The sequence below is a fragment of the Astatotilapia calliptera genome, chromosome 23 (assembly GCF_900246225.1).
Source record: "Astatotilapia calliptera chromosome 23, fAstCal1.2, whole genome shotgun sequence".
NCBI classification, from domain to species: domain Eukaryota; kingdom Metazoa; phylum Chordata; class Actinopteri; order Cichliformes; family Cichlidae; genus Astatotilapia; species Astatotilapia calliptera.
Genome location: NC_039323.1, coordinates 9707326 through 9727529, shown reverse-complemented (window position 1 = coordinate 9727529; position 20204 = coordinate 9707326). Strand labels below are relative to the sequence as shown.

At 46.6% G+C, this 20204-nt stretch overlaps 3 protein-coding genes across 6 annotated transcripts; 2 read left to right on the top strand and 1 right to left on the bottom strand.

Annotated features, from left to right (window-relative positions):
- Nucleotides 1–1008: 1008 nt before the first annotated feature.
- Nucleotides 1009–5628, top strand: dbt (dihydrolipoamide branched chain transacylase E2). Its single transcript, XM_026159517.1, has 11 exons — nucleotides 1009–1122; nucleotides 2101–2230; nucleotides 2447–2522; nucleotides 3170–3351; nucleotides 3428–3555; nucleotides 3642–3894; nucleotides 3990–4156; nucleotides 4241–4318; nucleotides 4404–4595; nucleotides 4686–4757; nucleotides 5412–5628. Exons 1-11 carry the CDS (start codon nucleotides 1075–1077, stop codon nucleotides 5577–5579), a joined length of 1494 nt encoding a protein of 497 aa, XP_026015302.1. The 5' UTR covers nucleotides 1009–1074; the 3' UTR covers nucleotides 5580–5628.
- A 2179-nt stretch (nucleotides 5629–7807) lies between these two features.
- Nucleotides 7808–14421, top strand: lrrc39 (leucine rich repeat containing 39). 4 transcript variants are annotated; one of them, XR_003271154.1, is made up of 9 exons: nucleotides 7808–8060; nucleotides 8350–8503; nucleotides 10662–10770; nucleotides 10845–11001; nucleotides 11084–11220; nucleotides 11321–11466; nucleotides 12076–12228; nucleotides 12303–12624; nucleotides 14358–14417. XR_003271154.1 is itself a non-coding variant. In XM_026158010.1 (9 exons), exons 2-9 carry the CDS (start codon nucleotides 8367–8369, stop codon nucleotides 14393–14395), a joined length of 1059 nt encoding a protein of 352 aa, XP_026013795.1. In that variant the 5' UTR covers nucleotides 7808–8060; nucleotides 8350–8366; the 3' UTR covers nucleotides 14396–14421. The 4 variants fall into 4 exon arrangements, 3 of the variants coding, with proteins under 3 accessions (XP_026013795.1, XP_026013796.1, XP_026013798.1); XM_026158010.1 differs by having other exon boundaries at nucleotides 12303–12484; nucleotides 14358–14421; XM_026158011.1 differs by having other exon boundaries at nucleotides 7808–8503; nucleotides 12303–12484; nucleotides 14358–14421.
- On the bottom strand, nucleotides 14082–20198 carry trmt13 (tRNA methyltransferase 13). Its single transcript, XM_026158009.1, has 11 exons — nucleotides 20074–20198; nucleotides 18405–18457; nucleotides 18236–18302; nucleotides 18090–18149; nucleotides 17623–17692; nucleotides 17096–17202; nucleotides 16801–16986; nucleotides 16445–16517; nucleotides 16302–16376; nucleotides 15655–16006; nucleotides 14082–14910 (listed from the first exon to the last, which is right to left on the bottom strand). The coding sequence occupies exons 1-11, from the start codon at nucleotides 20182–20184 to the stop codon at nucleotides 14727–14729; spliced, it is 1338 nt and encodes a 445-aa protein (XP_026013794.1). The 5' UTR covers nucleotides 20185–20198; the 3' UTR covers nucleotides 14082–14726.
- Between the last annotated feature and the right edge of the window lie 6 nt (nucleotides 20199–20204).

Sequence of the window (20204 nt, the reverse complement as noted above, 5' to 3'; positions counted from 1 at the left end):
TTTGTTATCGAGGGCAGAGCGAAACCGGAAGGTTTACTGAGATGTGGCTTCACGTAGACGCTGACCATCCACTTGACAGCGGTCAGGTTTTTGTATGGGACGAATCCAAAGACCAGGTCAGCGATTCCAGAACCCAGAGTGTTCCAGTGTTCACTGGATGGCGAGCCAACCCAAGATCCTAGGAGACGATATACATATACACGCACATTGCACATTGATGGACTACAATCCTCTACTGTACAAGTAGTACGGTAGGACAGACAATCACACACACACACTCCTCATTGGATGGACTCTAATGCAATACACCTGTTTGTCATGGGCCCCACTGGTACCATTTGGACTTAAAAGGACTAATTCTTTTACTTGTGCACAATTTTATTTTTATTCTATTTTTTTGCTACTTTGGGGCAAAATTTTATACTTGAAGTTCTGTTAAAACCTGTTGTAATACTGTGTTGTTTACAAAATTCTTTTAAAAGGCTTAACATCACTAAAGTACTTTTAAGCCAGTGTTTGTCTGATTTCTCTGCCATAGTAATAGTAGTAGTAGTAAAATAGTTTTTAATTTATTTCTTGCATATTTCTACAACTCCTATCAAGAACACATTCTGAGTGTGCGTGTACAATCTACCATTGTATATATTGTATTATCTTATTTATTTTGTATTTCTTGTCTTTATATTCTGGTATACTCTTTGTATTCTTCTACTATCTGTACCTGAGCTGTGGTAATGCACAAATTTCCCCGCCGCAGGATCAATAAAGTCTTATCTTATCTTACCTTATCTGGACAGGTGCACAAACGGCAGCTTGCCGATGTCATGATGCTGACCCGTCTTTAAATAAATAACAAATCATTTTATTATTAATAATGGATAAAAACTGTGGAACGTCTAAGGCTGTAAAAACCAGAAAAGGATTGATAAATTAATTTGTTGTTCATTAGCTCTCCTGATCATGGCGCCATCACACCTGTGTGACGTCTGAGAGCCCTGCTGGAAGCAGCAGAAGAAGAGAGCCGGCGCTGCGCACTGATTGGCTGCAGAGAGGGGCGTGCGGCGGAGCACAGAGATGGCAGCGGTGACCAGAGGCTCTCTCGGCGCGTTCAGGCGGCTGCTGGTGAGCAAATACAAGCTTCGTGTTCTCCTCAAAGGCTCTGTAAGCGCTTAATGCTGACCTGCGGCTAATGCTAACGGACATGCGTGCGCAACGTCACCAAGCTCAGTGCATTAGCATAGCTAGCCAATGGGCTAGCTGATGCTAACCCTAATGGAATGAGACAGCCTCTGAGCTAGCATGCTGTGGCTAACATCTAACAACTGCGACTGCTTCCTGACGGTTAGGAGCTATTTCCGGGTCAGGGTATGGGTCAGAACCAGAACCGGCTGTGTACGGGTTCTGACTCAGATCTGAGCTCAGTAATTTTCAGGGTTTGTCCTGCAGGTGAAACTTGCTTCACCTGCTGCCACCAGGACAGGTGTTTGTTCCAGACGTCAGGAGCAGATGTGGTTTCAAACGACGGAAACGACGTGGTTGACAGGTGGTCCTCCAGTGATGGGGATAACTTTCAAAGCGAATTTCCTGTCTTATTTAGTGAGAAGTGACATGGGAGTGAGTCAGCTTCGAGAAATTCAGAGGAAGCCTGTAATAAGAAAACACCTGAGCAGGGTTTCTGTCGGCAGGTGACAGCCTGTAGGCCATTTCCCATCATCCCCCACTTCCTGAAAGTGTCAAAGTCAAGCTCAGCATTATTTTCAGTGACTAAATCAGTGTAAACTCACTCTGTTTACTCATTTTCATGCAGATGAGGAAACATAGATCTGGTGCCACGGTGTCAGAGGCATGTTGTTTTGTTTATTGCCTGGCATTTTTTCTCTGTTAGGGTTACATCGCCACCTTGTTTAAAATAACACCTGTATGCATCTTTATTAGAACCTGAAGGAGTTTCATGTTTGAGTTTCAGAGTGCTGGTACTGGTCTGACATTTAGGACCTGAAGGAAGTACCATCAGGCCCTGAATATCAGGGGGCGTGACTTTGAAGCACCTGTGTGTTGGCTGGTCCAGGTGACCTCTGTTATCTGCTCTTTTCCCATCAGCTGAGTCAGCAGAGCCGCAGATCTTTCCAGCTGCAGAGCTTCAGATGTGACAGGACTCTGCAGCCAATAACCTTCAGGTGTGACAGGAAGCTCCAGGTGTTCAGCTGCAGAAGGCTGCATGTCGCTGTGGGTAAGTCCAGACCGGCAGCACCTGAGTCCTGGCCTCTTCTGATCTCTCTACTATTGCCATGGAGATCTGTATCATGGTGAACTGTTCTGGGTTTTCAGCTGTGTGATGGACTCTGGGAGAATTGAGGCAGATCGCTCATGGTGGTGTACGCTGACCTCCATCAGCAGATTGTTTTGTCCCTCTCTGATAATGTCACTGTTTTGTTTTGTTCGGCAGTGAATCAAGGACCTATCGTGCAGTTCAAACTGTCTGACATCGGTGAGGGAATCATGGAGGTGACCGTCAAGGAGTGGTACGTGAACCCCCCCAAAAAATAAGAGTCCAACAGCTCAAGCACCCGTTTTTATTGTCATGACAAAATTTTGGTATTATTTTGTTTTTAAAATGAAGCAAACCTGAAACCCCAGAGTTTGTAAAAGAACAAACAGGTGAACATATGAAGCGATTAGGATGTACTACTTGTAACCTGTGATGAAGTATAGCTTGTTAACTCGTTACACTCCAGTTTGTTCATGTAAATAGAGAGTCCTCTTCACACACTAAAGTTAAATATGGAGTTCAACAGGGTTCAGTGTTAGGACCAGTTCTGTTTACATTATACATGCTTCCCTTAGGTAGTATCATCAGAAGGCATAGCATCCATTTTCACTGCTATGCAGATGACACACTGACAACTTTATCTATCCATTAGGCCAGATAACACACACCAATTAGTTAAACTGCAGGAATGTCAGGAAGACCTAAAGCCCTGGATGACCTCTAATTTTCTGAATTCAGATAAAACTGAGGTTATTGTACTTGGGACAGAAAATCTTAGAAATATGGCCTCCAATAACACTGTGAGGAACCTTCGAGTCATTTTTGACCAAGATATGTCCTTGTGCATATTCAGTTCGTGTGATTTAAAAGTGCATAAATAAAACTGGATTCCTCTGGCAGGTACGTAAAGGAAGGAGACAAAGTTTCTCAGTTTGACAGCATCTGTGAGGTTCAGAGCGACAAGGCATCGGTCACCATTACCAGCCGCTATGATGGGGTCATCAAAAAGCTCTACTACGATGTAGATGCCACGGCCTTTGTGGGAAAACCGCTGGTGGATATCGAAACAGAGTCTGGCTCAGGTGAGATATCAGCAGATCTTCGCTCGTCTGCCCGTCCAAGTTCACGGCTGAAAGTCTCACTGCTGTTATCCTTCAGAGGTGATCCAGGAGGAGGATGTGGTAGAGACGCCCGCCATGGCTCAAGAAGAACACACCCACCAGGAGATCAAAGGTCACAAGACGCAGGCCACGCCTGCAGTTAGACGCCTCGCCATCGAGAACAATGTAAGTGTGATTCCTATTTGTCCCCATCGGGTTGTCCCAGTCTGTCCCACTGTGTGTTCCCAGTTGAGGTGTCGCTTTGCCCTCAGATAAAGCTCAGTGAGGTGGTGGGGACTGGCAAAGATGGTCGGATCCTGAAGGAGGACATCCTGAACTTCCTGGCGAAGCAAACAGGAGCCATCTTACCTCCAACACCTTTCCAGGAGATCCAGACTCCGCCCCCGGCCCCTGCTGCTGCTCCTGCTGCTGCCAAGCCTGTGAGCACTAAGGCGGCTGTGAAACCTCCACCCGCTACTCCTAAACCTGTCTTCACTGGCAAGGACGTGACGGAGCCCCTCAAAGGTCAGAGATTGCTGTCACACCCAAGTGTTGCGCTGTTCACTGCGAGCCTTGCATGTCATCTCTTTTCTCTGTAAACATTCTGATTGGCTCTTCAGGTTTCCAGAAAGCGATGGTGAAGACGATGACTGTGGCGCTGAAGATTCCTCACTTCGGTTACTGTGACGAGGTTGATCTGAGTCGCCTGGTGGCTTTGAGGTCAGAGCTGAAACCTCTCGCCGAGAGTCGTGGTGTCAGACTGAGCTACATGCCCTTCTTCATCAAGGTTGGGGGTTAAGGCGCCATGCACGAGCTGCCGATCGATCCCATGTTTGGTATTGAAGTTAATGCTGTGCTCTCATTGGCTCAGGCTGCCTCCCTCGGTCTCCACCACTTCCCGATCCTCAATGCCTCGGTGGATGAGGACTGCCAGAACATCACCTACAAGGTAAGAGCACGCTCTGAGCTGGCTTTGTTTCCCTGGCTGCTCAGTGGCGTCATTAGTGCTGATGGTAGTGTTTCATGTGATTCAGGCGTCCCACAACATCGGCCTGGCAATGGACACAAGTCAGGGTCTGCTGGTTCCCAACGTGAAGAATGTCCAGCTGCTCAGCGTGTTAGAGATTGCCCTTGAGTTGAACCGCCTGCAGGTACTCGGAGCATCGGGTCAGCTGGGCACTGCCGACCTGATGGGGGGCACTTTCACGCTGTCCAACATTGGATCTGTGAGTCTGAAAACAACAGCGACACAAAATATCACAACAGTGCTGAGAGAAGCTGCACTGACCTCACTCTGCTTGCTGTGTTCTAACCAGATCGGAGGCACGTACGCCAAGCCCGTGATCCTCCCACCCGAGGTCGCCATCGGCGCGCTAGGAAAGATCCAGGTGAGCCGTGGTCAGACCGAACACACAGCACAGACAGACTCAGGTGTGTTTTAGTTTACTATGAGAGGAAAAAGGGTGAATAGCACAAGATATCAAGGATCGCAATAAAGAACAAGAAGATGGTCTAAAGTGTACCTCACCTTGACTCTGATTACCTGTTCTATTTCAATATCTTCAAGAATATAAAACATTTGACCTGGTTTGTAAAATATTAAATATGAATTTATTTTATAAATTCATATAAATATTTATAAATATTTTATAAATTATTTAAATCAGTGTCTTCAGGAGAATGATGTTCTCTGGCTTTCGGAGGAGGGTTTTGTTCCTCACTCTGAAAAATAAACTGTTATTTTGTTCAGAGGAAGGAAAACTTACTAAGGTGTGCTTGTGGTTTCTTCGTGAATCACAACAGGAAGTTAAACCGGACCGTCTGACTATCAGGTGACTGTTCAATCAGCTGGCAGGCTCTGAGCATGCTCAGATACCCACCTGATGTTCTTCTTTCTTCTGTGAAACCGCAGGAGATGGTGCATGGACCATAATTCAGGAGTTTATCCATTCAGCTATGCTGTTACCTGCTGCTGAGGATGTGGCATTACAGAGCAGCTGTTTGTTTTTTAACACTTGCTGACTTCCTGTCTGTCTGTCCAGGTGCTGCCGAGGTTCGACGCTGCTGGTCAGGTGGTCCCAGCTCACATCATGAAGGTCAGCTGGTCAGCGGATCACCGCATTATCGACGGCGCCACCATGTGTCGCTTCTCCAACCTGTGGAGGGAGTACCTAGAGAACCCGGCCAGCATGGTGCTGGACCTCAAATAAACAGTTTCCCAATCAGTCCCGGGGAGGGCGGGACACCACGCTAACAGACCTCGCTGCTCCGCCTCCTTCTCCTCTCCCTGCCTTCACTTCCTGTTTCTGTCTGAGGCCTTAATGCCAACTGTCATTTCCTTGTTGCCTTTAAGCAAGGCACTGTGAGGAGAGGAGAAGGGGTCAGCCTATCAGAGGGCATACACAGTGTGAACTGGGGTCATGATTGTGGGTTCTGCAGGTCCAGTCTGGTGGAAATGACCAGAAACAGGAAGTGAGTTCCTGTCGAGTTCCTGTTCCTGCCCTGGAGCCTCAGGAAATAAATCAAGATAATTTGCCTTTTTTTAAATTAATGCAGGCTACTGCGTTTTAATGCATTAAAATCACAGACTGTATATAAAAGATGGCTACCATGCTATCACCCAGCAGTTGGTGACACCTTAAATTGGGTTTTTAACAAATGCTCAACAAATGACAAGAGCAGAGCCTTATACCATGTGATACAGAAGCTGTGGTGTGATGCTAAAATTAGCAGAGAAAAAACAGCGGAGAGAATGCAGGTTTAAATTCTCTGTCCATCTTTTATATACAGTCAGATGCTGCAGAGCAGTTGTTGTCAGGTGTCCAGGTGAGATGCTCAAGTCTGAGATGAGCTGGAAGATGAGGGGAAACACCTGTAGCTGCACAGTGAGCGTGTCAGAAGGTTTCACTCAGAGTTGAGAGCAGATTTAAATAAACTCATGTGATCGTGATGTCATCCACAGAATCTCACCTGCAGACACCTGATGTCCTGTCACTGTTAAATAATAATATTCATTTTCACTCTGTCTGAATTTCCTCCGCCGAGGCCCAGTTTTAACACAGGCTGTTCCATCTTGTCCACACGAAGCCCGACCCACCGGGTTCAGGTTAAACCTGCAGACTGCATCCGCACGTACGCTTACCCTCGGAGGAGGTGACTCGATGGTTTGTAGCTGCCCTGAAACTCTAAAATCCTGAGCATTAAACTCCACATATTCATGTACTGTGAAGTCATGTGACCAAGCGTGATCGAAGCAAACGTTGCTGGATCAGATCGTGCTCGTGTCAGTTGGATCAGTCAGGCAAACTCATTGTCGGTCGGATGGTGATGGCAGTTTTCTCTGCTGCTGAGCAATCCGTGGTGTGCTCACATCATCGCGGCGGTTTGTGAGTAGAGCCTTGGTGTTTTTAGTTCATTTTGTCAATCTGGTTCTGTTTGATTATAAAATCCTCCTCACAGTCCCGCTCATGAGCCTTGACCACGTTTGAATTGTGACCAATGCAGGAAACTGTTGGTATCATGCCAGCGCACCAGTGGGAATGACAGTTATTGTCAGTGTGGAGGGGGGTTTGTGTCCTTGGTGTGACACCATTAACCCTCTGAAGCTGCTGCTGTGGAGCTCTTCCTGTTGACCTGACTCCGTTGTTTTTGCTCGTCGTATTTATTAGTGACTGTTACTGCAGACCGCACTGAGTCTGCCAGCTGTTAAACTCCATCTTCTCAGCATCTGGAGCATGGACACGGCAAATAATCTGAGATTAGAGTTGAAATTAAGGATTATGGTTCGTTTTAAATGTAAATGGTGTTATGTGGGATTTTCTTTCCCCTCCTCCTGCACAGCTTCACACTGCACTGGATCTTTTATTTCGGGAATTTCTTTGTGCTTTCAAAAATAGTAAGAATTTCTTTTGTTATATCAGGTTTATAAAGCTGAATTAGGTTAAATTCTCTCGGTAACGCCAGGCCGGACCTTCATTATGTGTCTTGGGCAGAAGCGCGCTGACTCTGGACATCAGAGCAGGAAGCTGGTTTCAATTAAACCTCGGCTATAACCTGATAACTATATCTGAGGTGATGGAGCCATGATGTAGCGCTGCAGAGCTGTTGGTCGGTCCTCCTGGACTTCCTCGCTGTCCTGGTGGCTGCTGGGTAAAGAGCACGGTGTCGGGTTATGTTGGTGTCACGTCGTCTTCTTTTTGTTAGCGTCGTCGGTTTTAGCGACAGATGAAATGTAAACGTGTAAAAAGTGTTTTGTATGTTTGGGAGTGGGTCGGATTCAAAATGTGTGAAACTCAATAAAACCTCTGAATACAGCTGAACACGACTCGGTGTGTGTGTGTGTGTGTGTGTGTGTGTGTGTGTGTGTGTGTGTGTGTGTGTGTGTGTGTGTGAGCCTGAGCCTATGTGTGTGTGTGTGCGTGAGCCTATGTTGGGGAAAGGGGGTGGGGGGTAACCCTCAGTAACCTGCAGCTCTGGTCCCGATCAGCTGATGGTATTTTTAGTGTGGGTCTCTCAGATGCAGTAACAGCCGGTCATATGACCGCATGTCTGTAATCTGTCATGTGATGTGTCACCTGAAGGCTATAATTATCGAGGAGAGCCGAGGTCAGATTTCAGCAGACAGGACGCAGCATGGAGGAGAGCTGCAGCTCGGCCACAAGGTGACGAGTAATATCCGTGTACTACAGCAGGTAATACTTCATATAATGCTACAGTACTAATACTGCTGTTTGTACTGGTACTGCTCCTACTGCAGGACTGAAACTTCTCTGCTTCAGTAGCTGGAAACTGTCTCTGGTTGTTTTTGATGTTTGAGCAGAGTGAATTTGATGGGTTTTTAATTAATGGTCAGTAAATTGATCTGAAACATGATTTCTGCTGGAGATCAATAATCAGTGTCACAAGATGGTCAGCGTGGGGATGGGCTACAGCTCAGATAGGTTATCCTACATGTCCACCTGTGTGCTGTAACATCACAAGGCTGACAGGAAGTGGTGATGATGGTGGGCGTGGTGGTAGCATGCAGCTCGGTGAGCTCCATCAAAGCACTGTGGGAGACCAGGATCAGGAGGAGGAGGGAGGAGCATGAGGAGGAGCACAAGAGGAGGACCACGAGGGGCGGGGCCACAGGCAGGTCAGACCACACCCAGTCACTTGAGCACACTTTCTGTTGGTATACAGTGCTTGCTGGTCAAAGTGGGGATCTCCAAAAACTGCTCTATGAACCTTATAAAAATTACCCATAATCCTTTGAACTGGTTCATCTTCAGTGTTGGGACCTCTAGTCCCACCCACTTCCTGTTTCTCTCGCAGTGTTTCTACCATAGAGTAAATGAAAATTTGGTGAACCTGAAAAAAGATGAGTCAGTTTCAGAGGGGGGATGAACCCAGTGGTTATGTCCATCTCTTACAGTGGGGCAAAAAAGTATTTAGTCAGCCACCGATTGTGCAAGTTCCCCCACCTAAAATGATGACAGAGGTCAGTAATTTGCACCAGAGGTACACTTCAACTGTGAGAGACAGAATGTGAAAAAAAAATCCATGAATTCACATGGTAGGATTTGTAAAGAATTTATTCGTAAATTAGGGTGGAAAATAAGTATTTGGTCACCTCAAACAAGGAAAATCTCTGGCTCTCACAGACCTGTAACGTCTTCTGTAAGAAGCTTTTCTGTCCCCCACTCGTTACCTGTATGAATGGCACCTGTTTGAACTCATCATCTGTATAAAAGACACCTGTCCACAGCCTCAAACAGTCAGACTCCAAACTCCGCCATGGCCAAGACCAAAGAGCTTTCGAAGGACACCAGGAAAAGTATTGTAGACCTGCACCAGACTGGGAAGAGTGAATCTACAATAGGCAAGCAGCTTGGTGTGAAAAAATCAACTGTGGGAGCAATCATCAGAAAATGGAAGACATACAAGACCACTGATAATCTCCCTCGATCTGGGGCTCCACGCAAGATCTCATCCCGTGGGGTCAAAATGATCATGAGAACGGTGAGCAAAGATCCCAGAACCACACGGGGGGACCTGGTGAATGACCTGCAGAGAGCTGGGACCAAAGTAACAAAGGTCACCATCAGTAACACACTACAACGGCAGGGAATCAAATCCCGCAGTGCCAGACGTGTTCCGCTGCTGAAGCCAGTGCATGTCCAGGCCCGTCTGAAGTTTGCCAGAGAGCACATGGATGATACAGCAGAGGATTGGGAGAATGTCATGTGGTCAGATGAAACCAAAGTAGAACTTTTTGGTATAAACTCAACTCGTCGTGTTTGGAGGAAGAAGAATACTGAGTTGCATCCCAAGAACACCATACCTACTGTGAAGCATGGGGGTGGAAACATCATGCTATGGGGCTGTTTTTCTGCCAAGGGGACAGGACGACTGATCCGTGTTAAGGACAGAATGAATGGGGCCATGTATCGTGAGATTTTGAGCCAAAACCTCCTTCCATCAGTGAGAACTTTGAAGATGAAATGAGGCTGGGTCTTCCAACATGACAATGATCCAAAACACACCGCCCGGGCAACAAAGGAGTGGCTCCGTAAGAAGCATTTGAAAGTCCTGGAGTGGCCTAGCCAGTCTCCAGACCTCAACCCCATAGAAAATCTGTGGCGGGAGTTGAAAGTCCGTGTTGCTCGGCGACAGCCCCAAAACATCACTGCTCTCGAGAAGATCTGCATGGAGGAATGGGCCAAAATACCAGCTACTGTGTGTGCAAACCTGGTAAAGACCTATAGTAAACGTTTGACCTCTGTTATTGCCAACAAAGGTTATGTTACAAAGTATTGAGTTGTATTTTTGTTATTGACCAAATACTTATTTTCCACCCTAATTTACGAATAAATTCTTTACAAATCCTACCATGTGGATTCATGGATTTTTTTTTTTCACATTCTGTCTCTCACAGTTGAAGTGTACCTCTGGTGCAAATTACTGACCTCTGTCATCATTTTCGGTGGGGGAACTTGCACAATCGGTGGCTGACTAAATACTTTTTTGCCCCACTGTACATACAGTCTTGTCTGAAAGCAGCCATGTTGAATCTCTGCATCAGTCAAACTGTATCAGGACAGAATGTTTCAGCCAGTCAAGGAGAAGACTGGGGGAAACAAATTATTTAAAACAAAAAAGTGTAAAAAATAAAGTCATAAAGATCAAACACATTAAAGACAAAAACATGACGAGAAAATGAAACGAAATAATAAAGTTTGGAAAAAAAGGTAACTGAAGTGATGTCCCAAGTCAGACCGAAGAGGTTTCATCACTTGGTGATTTTGGTCCAGACTTGGAGTCGGGCTTTGGGAAGACCGAGCGGCGCTGGCCCGGCTAAAGCAGAAGCTGGAGACTGAGGACGGCCGGCTGGTCCTCCGGATCGAGCAGGAGGAGTGGAAGGTAATGCCCCCCTCACAGGAAGCACACTGAACTGTCACTTCAGCGCATTGTGAGCTCGCTGCTCTGGTTTCCAGGTTCTGCCAGGCTGCCTGATCCAGCTCAGTCAGGTCCAGGAGTGGCAGATCCACCGGACCGGACTACTGAAGATCCCTCACTTCATCTCTAGCTTCCAGAACCTTCTGGTGCTCGATCTGTCCCGGAACGGAGTCGCTGAGATCCCCAAACAGATCGGTGAGCTCACCTCGATTTAATCTGCCTGTGAGCCACGTTTTCTGGTTCTGTGTGCTGTGACCTCACCTGGTTTTGGTCTCAGGAAAGCTGACCCGGCTCAGAGAGCTGCTGCTGAGCTACAACAGAATCCCGTTTGTCCCGGCAGAGCTGAGCGGGTGTGAGAGCCTGGAGAGGCTGGAGCTGGCAATGAACCGGGACCTAAATGAGCTACCAGACCAGGTGAGTGCCTGAACCTATGCCTCGTTACCGTACACCTGAAAAGTAAGGCCTGGTTCTGGTCCAGTCTGAGCTCAGGTGTGCTTCTCTCTCTGACCTTCAGCTCGGGACGCTGTCGCGGCTGCAGCATGTTGATCTTTCCATGAACGACTTCAGCTGCCTGCCTGCTTGCCTGCTCGCCCTGCCGGCGCTCGAGTGGCTCGACATGGGAGGAAACTGCCTGCATCACTTACCTGAAGACATACACAGGTAGGAGCTGGGACATGGCCTAAGCTCCATGTTGAGTCTGTGTTTCCACAGGCACTGCTAGTTTAGAGACTTATTCCTCATGAAGAACGAAAAACAAGACAGAACATCTTCAACCGGTCTTTTACTCGCTAACGAGGAAAGGCTTGGTCAGAATCAGGGTGTGAAGCTAAATGCTCCTCACCTGTCTCCAGACCAACTCCTTCAAAGAGCAGCTCTCCTCGCAGCTATTTATTGACAAACTGTTACAATATACATCACAGCACAAGCACCTCCCACCGTAAAACCCCCCAATGGTTCTAACAGACAAGGCACTGTGTGTATGTGTGTACACGTGTAAGCACGTGTGCAAGAACTTGTGACCTCCTGCTCACCAAAAGGATCATAAAAGCAGAAAGCTTACCAAACATCAAACAGAACCTTCAGATACGATGTATCTACAATAAAACCCACGTCAGCCTCCCCCAGCACCAAATTGGCTGGAGAGGTGGTCAGACAAAGGAATGTCTTTGATCCTATAGTTTAAACTAAGACTTTAGAAATTTTACAAAATTTGACTTAACACTCAACCGCCTTTCTGTCAACAGCCAGTGATCATGTGTTTTTCCTCAGAATGGAGGTGCTACACACTCTGTGGCTGCAGAGGAACGAGCTGGAGAAGCTTCCGGAGAACATCGCCAGAATGAGGAGCCTGGACACGCTGGTGCTCAGCAGCAACAGGCTGAGAGACATTCCACCGCTCATGGAGGGCATGTCCAGCCTCAGGTGAGTCTGGCCATCCTCACGCACCTGCCCTCCGTCTGTCTGGCATCACTCACTTCTTCGCTTCCTCGGAGCAGGTTTGTGAACTTCCGGGATAACCCCCTGACTCTGGACGTGACGCTGCCGAGCAGGAAGGCGGTGGCTGAGGAGGAAGAGGAGGAAGATGACAGGGAGATGTTCGGGAAAGAGTTCATGCTCATGTACATCCAGGAGGCCCGAAAGAGAGCGTACGCCGTGCTCAACGTGCACTGCGTCAACCGTTAGTACTGAGCATGCTCACTGACCTGCGTGCGCTAACACGCTAACCTGTGTGTGTGCCAAACATCTCATGGGGGCAGTGACCCTCGACGACGTCAACAAACAGGAAGCTAAACCCCAACTGACCCCCTCTGACCTCAGGTTATTAAAGAGTGATGTCAACAATAACCACTGCGTTGTTCCTAGCATTCGGCACCATTTCAGGGTGAGAACGGGGAAAAAAGTCACACTTCAGCATTTCACGTGAACAACAGCTACTTAATACTAGAATAATACACTGGACTAGCTCAGGATATGCACTTCCTGTTCCAGAAGTGGGGTTTATAAGCGTTGTAAATGTGGCGTCACTTTTGTATTTACATTTTCTAAGAGCTGAAATGTTCCTGCTTACTCTGTAAATCTGTTTGAAGAAGTGTTGGAATGATCAAGTCATTCCACTTCACGTTTTTATGATTAAAAAGGAAGTTGAATTAAATTTGACCTGTTTTTTTAATTAAATTTACTCACTTCAGTTAACCATAAACATACATAGAAAAAAACTTATTTAGTTCACTGTGAAAAAACAGAGAACCCTGCCCTGTACACAACCAATGAGAACCTCGCCCCATACCCAACAGAGTTTCATTAGATCGATCAGATCAGATGGTGAATTAAGGTGTTTACCATCCTTAATTCACCATTTAAAAAAAATACATCTAAAAGAGCTTTAGAAGCTGGATGTATAAACCTGAATTTAAATTTTATGGATTTATGAAGTGACTCTCTCACAGTGTCTGCAGGTTAAACTGAAGGTGCTCACCAGTATCAGCTTTTGGGTTTGATACCAACAGCACACGTATAACTTTAAATTTACATAGCTATTTGGGGCAGCATGGGGGCACGGTGGTTAGCACTGTTCCTTGCGTGGGTTCTCTCCGGGAACTCTGGCTTCCTCTCACAGTACAAAGACATGCAGTTAGTGGGGTTAGGTTAATTGGAAACTGCCCATAGGTGTGAATGAATGTGAACAGTTGTTCGTCTCTGTGTTAGCCCTGCGACAGACTGACCACCTGTCCAGGCCATACCCTGTCTCTCGCCTTATGTTAGCTGGAATAGGCTCCAACCCCCTCACAACCCTGAAAAGGATAAAAGGATGGCTGGATAAATATTTGATGATAAATTCATATTTTCCTAGTTTTACATTAGTTGTATCACTGCACAGCTGCAAAACCCAACCAGCCACTAAGCTTATTATTTCTACCCTTTACATTTTTATATAAATTATATATAAAGCACAACATAAAAAAAATGTCAGTTCATTTTGAATTTATCATAATTAACATTTAGTTTTGAATAGTTTTGTTGCTGCCTGACATGTTTAGAATATAAAGAATGTTTTAGAGATTGCAGCCCACAACTCATGCTTTCATTAAAACTATGCATAACCTTTTACTGTGAGAAAAATTAACAAGCAGGACATTTCATGCTTAAATCAGCCATTATTACTCACGTGTAGACCACACCAAGGTTTTTCAACATGTTTACACTGTAATTGAGGGAAACTGTCCCAGAGGACCAATCAGGGGACCCTTTCAGAGGGATCTCCATAACAATTCAGGGACACGACACAAAGACTTTAATCATTAAAAGTGTTTTCATACAAAAATGTGGTGTAGAATATTCTAAGTTGGGCTTGTCTGGATTTCAAGAACTCAGATCACTGACTCAGTTTAGGCTAAAATAATGGAGGCATACAGAATATTTGGCCCGTGTTTATATCAAACCCTCATTTCTGTCTTTGGGGCTGAAATGGCACCATATACGAGGAACAACCCGACATCATTTGAATGTTTTGTTGGTTTCAGCTGACACGATTTTCTCTTTGAATGTTTCAGAGTCCGATGGTGAGTCCAATGACGAATCCTCAGCATGAAATACGGCCCCATGTCTTTTTTCTTCTTCTGAGCTTCTCCCTCTTGAAGACACTTCCACAAAGCCACACTTGTGTTTTTATTTTGAAAGACTTTAAGTGGACAAGCAGGACGAGTCAAACTCCAGAAGTTTTCCAGCTATAGAATAATATATGATTGTGCCATGTGACAGGCAGATTTTAGTGAGCATGCTCAGTGTCGCTTGTTGGAAGACTGCAAACGTTTTATGTACATGAGGAAAAAAACACTTTAATATAAACAGAAAACACCTGAGCATGTTCAGTCTGACTTCCTGTAACTTAAAACTCAAAATTGCAGCTTACAATCAAACAATCAGGAGGAGTGGGGGGTGAGGGGTACAGCGGTCAGCAGGACGTTCTCCAGCGTGATATCACTGCTGATGTAACGAGTCAGTTTGCTGCTGAATCCTTTCATCTGCAGGAAGTGACACCTGCCGTGGTCGATCAGCTGTTTGCATAGACGGCCGAGCTGCTCACGTTCAGAAGCCGACAGAAACCTGTCATGCACAGACGTGCACACACAGACACACAAACAGTGTGTTAGTTCAGTGTAAACATGCAGACAGTCCTGATTATTATACACTAGGAACATTAAACTCTAGCCCCTCCTTCTCCTCCTGTAGACCCTCCTTTTCTTCCTGTAGGCCCGCCATCTCATCCTATAGCCCCTCCTTCTCTTCCTGTAGACCCTCCTGCTCCGAAGCTTGATTTTCATGTTCATCACTTGTTCACTGATGAGATCAGAGTATGTGCAGTGTCAGTCCTCCGTGTTTAGCCTGTGTGACACGCTGACATCAGCTCGTCACAGACCTTACACTGAATAGAGCTAATAAATATTTAGAAAAAGGATTTCCAGCTGCTTCATGAATCTATGGATCACATGTGTGAACTGAAATAAATCCACTCTCCTGTCCTTCACTTTGTCTCTGCAGCTGATTCTGAACATAAAACACTGACATGCTGCTGACTTGTGCTGATAGGTTGGTTAAACCTCCTTAAAGCCCAGCACAAGCTGCTCGATGTGGTGTTTGAAGGTGCTGATGTGAATCAGTAAAGAGGGATTATTCTTAACTGTGGATCATGCAAAGCTGCTCTAAAATAAAACCAGAGGAACGAAGACTTCTACAAATCTTCATTGAGTAAATCTGATTTTTTTTTCTGAACTACAGAAACTTTCTACTTCGGGCTGGGTCCATACAGCCATCGGTGACAGGTTTCAGGGGCAGAGGTCAAATATTTACCCATTCACAGCGTCTGTCTCTTCTGCTGGTTCGTGCTCTTCGCCATCTCCTCTCTGATTGGTCGGTCTGAGTCCACACGTGGCCCAACTGGACATCCGACAGAAAGCAGAGAACTCCCGCGCCCCGAGTCCTCTCTGCAGAAAGAACTGCTGCCCGACGTAGTGACGCCAATCACAGCGATGGTGGCAGCACAGTGCCACTGTCAGGCCCAGCACTGGGCCAGGACCACAACCTGTTGGTGCTGATCCAAGACCCCCTCCTGACCTTGGCTCTGATGGTCTGAGGCGTTTATGGGGCGGTTCTTCTTCCTCCGACTGTCCTGCAGTTTCCAGCAAACAGCGCAGAGCCAGATCTGAGAACGGAACCAGAATATGATGAGACTAGACAAGTACTACAGAAATGCTAGTTTCCAGGTGGATGTTGGTGTACTTCAGCTGAAGTTCTGAGAAAAACATAAACTGATCTCCAGGTTTTGCCCTGCCAGGTAAAACCAAACCCATCATGCTTCAGCACAGGTGGAGGTGTACTGCCATCAGAGAGCAGGATGGAGCTTGCAGGAACCAGCGTAGAGCAGCAGTTACTGTGGAATTATGAGCCGGATGTTGCTTACCACCAATCAGAGCTGACAGTTTTTTGGCTGTTCTCACCTGTCGCCGCTCCACACAGGTGTTTACCAACTCCGACCAGAGGCAGTTTCTTCTCGCAGAGCAGAGGGACTTTACCTGAAAGCATCACAGAAACAGGTCAGGAGAGGTCAGAGCACCACAGTGTCCATATGTTCCTGTCTTACTTAGATCCAGATGCTGAATGTCCACCTGCAGCCTCTCAAACTGAACTCCAGCATCCTGATGTTTCCCGTCCACCTGCAACAGAACGCACCTGTTTCACCTATCAATCAATCAAACTGATCAGCTGCTTTCAGTCTTGATCACAGTCTCTACATAAAAGATGAACACACCATCAGTGTGTGAGGTGTGAATCGGAGGAACGCCGACATGCGACAGCGACGCTTCCACTTTTATTTTAAAGCCAGAAATGAAAATATGGAAAGCAGCAGGTGAGCAGGCGGGGTTCTGAAGGTACTTGGGTTGTCGGGGGTTTGGGTTTGAGTTTAGGGTGAAGTGGATTTCAGAATCAGGGCTGTACCTTGAACCGGGTGCTGCAGCGCTCCACCAGCAGCAGCTGCAGGTCTTCACAGGTCTTCAGATGCTCGCAAGTCTTCAGGGCCTCGTGGATCCAGTGGGACAGCTTCCCTCGACCCGCTCCGAACTCCACAAAGCACCGCCCCCTTCCCAGCAGCCCCAGCTCCTCCATGTGACCTAAGATGGAAGACTGAGCACACCCGGCAGGTCAGACGGAGATTAGTTTTACTTCTCAGTTTAATTCTTCAGCATGGAAATGAGATGAATACACAGACTAATGGTGCTGTCACCTAGTCTACCTGCTGCTTCAGGTGTTTGTGGGCGGAGTCTCCATTCTTTGGGTTGTGGAGCTCGTCGTGGAGGGCGGGGTGAGACTGGACGCTGTCCTCTAGATCGCACTGCAGTCCTACAACAACAGCAGGGACACCAGGAGAACATCCGCGGATTTACAAAATGTCCAAAAACTTTATGAGTCACACTTAACCCTAACCCAAATTAAACCCGAACTAAACATGACCTGAACCAAAACTAAAACTGACCTAAATTCAAACTAAACCTTAACCTGAAACTAAACCAAAACGAGACCTAACCCCAAATAAATCAAAACTAAAGCTGATCTGAACCCAAATTAAAGCTGACTTAACCCTGACCTAAACTTAATTTACACCCAGTTTAAATATAAACTGAATCTAATCCCAATCCTAACCTACTCAGTGAAAAGACTGTCAGTTTTGTGATGTTTTGTGTCACATCAGCCAAACTGAAGCAGTCGTGTGAGATTGTGAGTACTTCAGCCATCACTGATCACCGGATCTCAGCAGCTCACCTTTGAACGCTGTCTTCAGTTTATCCACCAGAGTTTCCAACTCAGTCCTGCTGAGCTCAGACAGACTCACCTGTAACACATCACCATTATGATGTCACTAACATGATGTCACCATCACTGTCATCAGTGGTTATTATAGTATTTACTGTGCTGGTTTGTGCGTAATGAAGAAGTGTGTGATTGTGTGTGTAGACGCTGCTGTCCATTCTCGGTGCTTCCTCTGCTGTGAAACAAACTGTTTCCTGACAGTGTGTGTGTGTGAATCGAGCTGCTGTTGGTCTTTAGAGATCAGTGAATGTCTGCCTGGATGAGGCACTGTGAATCAAAGCGTCTGCAGATGTTTTACTTTACCAGTTCTTCTTTGATCAATCAGCATTCGACCACAAAACACCAACGTAAAACCACGAATCAGCTTTCTGTAAGCTGAGACTCCGTGTTAAATAGCCACGGGGCAGGTGAGTCGTTACCTGTCGAAGCGTCTCATCTCCATCAGCTGATCCAGCGTTGATGTTTTGGACAAAGTAAACCTGCAGGAGATCAAACGTTCATCTCTGTGGAAACACTTGGATAAACACGCAATCGCTGATCAACTGATGGATCAATAGCGTCTCACCGGTTTGGCTTTCTCTCTGGAGTTGCATTTCTTCAAGTGTTTCTGGAGTTTGTCTTCACTCACGGTGCTGAAACACATAAACAAGCAGAGTAGGATCAATAGCTACCAGTGATGAGCTTCCTGTCAGCCGATCAATGACCTGATTGATGACTGATGTGTTGTCACTCACTGTTTGGGGTCCAGAGGACAGACGATCCTCCTGCTGCCACCCCCGTCCTCCTCCTGGAAACAGGAAACACATCACAGGCTCATGACATCACAGCTGATCGACATCATTGATCTTCTCAAACTCGCTGATATCTGCAGCACGGGTCAGTCTGCCTGCTCAGATGTGAGCTCAGACCACCCCACTGATTTCTGAAATCTGGATGAACTCGTCATCGCTTCATGTATACTCGTAGCTTTCCACGGTGAGTTTTTTTCAGGACGTTGTCCAGTGTGTCCATGGCAAGTTCGGATCTGGAAAAATTAAGAAAAAATTACGACTTCTTCTTCATCACTTCTATTGTTGCAGGATAGGATCAAAGTCTTCTCCATGGTATCGACCATTGTATTCTAGTACGGTGGCAAGCCCAGTGCCAAATCCCCACAAAGACATCTGCAGCAGTGAGTCCAGAGCGCAGACTGACCCGTGCTGTTAAACCTCATACAGAACCCCATTACCTCACAATCACGAGCACTGAGCCTGCAAATAAATGAATGCATCAGATTTCTTCATGCAGCTTCAAATGATCCAACTCTAGCAGCTACAAACGGCTCACCTGCACTGAGCCACCGCAGACTCTTCAGGCATAACCTTGTGATCATCATCATGCCATTGCAAGCTATATGATTCCTATGGTATGTCCACACGTGTGCCGTATATACAGGTGTACAGTATAGTCTGAATAAAGAGATCTTCATTCTGTGTGTGCATGCATTACATTAATGTAGTGCACACCTCATCATGATCTGTGGTTTGATCTGTAATAAGATATCCGACTTCATTCCAGACAGTGAGATATTAAGACTATATTGTAATCACTCCCCCGTCCAAATCCTTGAATTCAGGTGTTCCATCACTTCCATGTCCACGGGTGTATAAAATCAGCATCTGGGCATGGAGACTGCTTCTATACACATTTGCAAAGAATGGCTCGCTCTCGGGAGCTGAGTGAGCTCCAGCGTCGTGCTGTGATAGGACGCTAGAAGTGTCTTTGCGATATCCACAGCCAGTTGTTAGTGGGATTATAACCAAGTGGAAACGACTGGGAACGACAACAACTCAGCCATGAAGTGGTCGGCCATGCAAATCACAGACCGGACTCAGAGGATGCTGAGGATCATGGTGCACAGAGTTCACAGACTTTCTGCAGAGTCAACCTTTACAGACGTCCAAACTTCACGTGGCCTTCAGATTATCTTAAGAACAATGCGTGGAATGGGTTTCCATGGCAACCAGCTGCATCCAAGCCTTACATCACCAAACAAATAGCAAAGCATGTGCCACTGGACTCTAGAGCCATGGAGACGTGTTCTCTGGAGTGACCAATCACGCGTCTCCGATGGATGAGAGTAGGTTTGTGGTTGCCAGGACAACGGTACTTGTCTGACTTCACTGTACCAAGCGTAAAGTTTGGGGGAGGGGGTTTTAGAGTGTGGGGTGTTTTCCAGGAGTCGGGTTCCACCCCTTAGTTCCAGTGAAAGGAACTCATCATGCTTCAGCAGACCGACACACTTTGGACACTTTCATCTTTGCGACTTTGTGGGCATACTTTGGGGATGGCCCCTTCTTGTTCCTGACCGGTCCACCTGGAGCCAGATCACACCTGAGCAAGTGACTGTATCCGTGAACTCACCATGGTCGCGTGCTCCCCGCAGTACTTTCTGCCTTTTCCCGCCACCATCTTACAGAAACGCTTCTTCTTCTGCACGAAGAAACAGCAGCGGCTGGGCTCGGGGGCCGCCATGTTGTAGGACACGAAAGCAG

Excerpts from the sequence above, each read along its gene's own strand:
- dbt (XM_026159517.1), top strand. The coding sequence starts at position 1,075 with ATGGCAGCGGTGACCAGAGGCTCTCTCGGCGCGTTCAGGCGGCTGCTG. Across the intron at positions 4,319-4,403 it reads GCCAGAACATCACCTACAAG|GCGTCCCACAACATCGGCCT; the intron begins GTAAGAGCACGC and ends CATGTGATTCAG. Across the intron at positions 4,596-4,685 it reads CGCTGTCCAACATTGGATCT|ATCGGAGGCACGTACGCCAA; the intron begins GTGAGTCTGAAA and ends TGTTCTAACCAG.
- lrrc39 (XM_026158010.1), top strand. The coding sequence starts at position 8,367 with ATGATGGTGGGCGTGGTGGTAGCATGCAGCTCGGTGAGCTCCATCAAA. Across the intron at positions 11,467-12,075 it reads TTACCTGAAGACATACACAG|AATGGAGGTGCTACACACTC; the intron begins GTAGGAGCTGGG and ends GTTTTTCCTCAG. Across the intron at positions 12,485-14,357 it reads CAACGTGCACTGCGTCAACC|AGTCCGATGGTGAGTCCAAT; the intron begins GTTAGTACTGAG and ends TGAATGTTTCAG.
- trmt13 (XM_026158009.1), bottom strand. The coding sequence starts at position 20,184 with ATGGCGGCCCCCGAGCCCAGCCGCTGCTGTTTCTTCGTGCAGAAGAAG. Across the intron at positions 17,203-17,622 it reads ACTGAAGACAGCGTTCAAAG|GACTGCAGTGCGATCTAGAG; the intron begins GTGAGCTGCTGA and ends CTGTTGTTGTAG. Across the intron at positions 16,987-17,095 it reads ACAAACACCTGAAGCAGCAG|TCTTCCATCTTAGGTCACAT; the intron begins GTAGACTAGGTG and ends GGGTGTGCTCAG.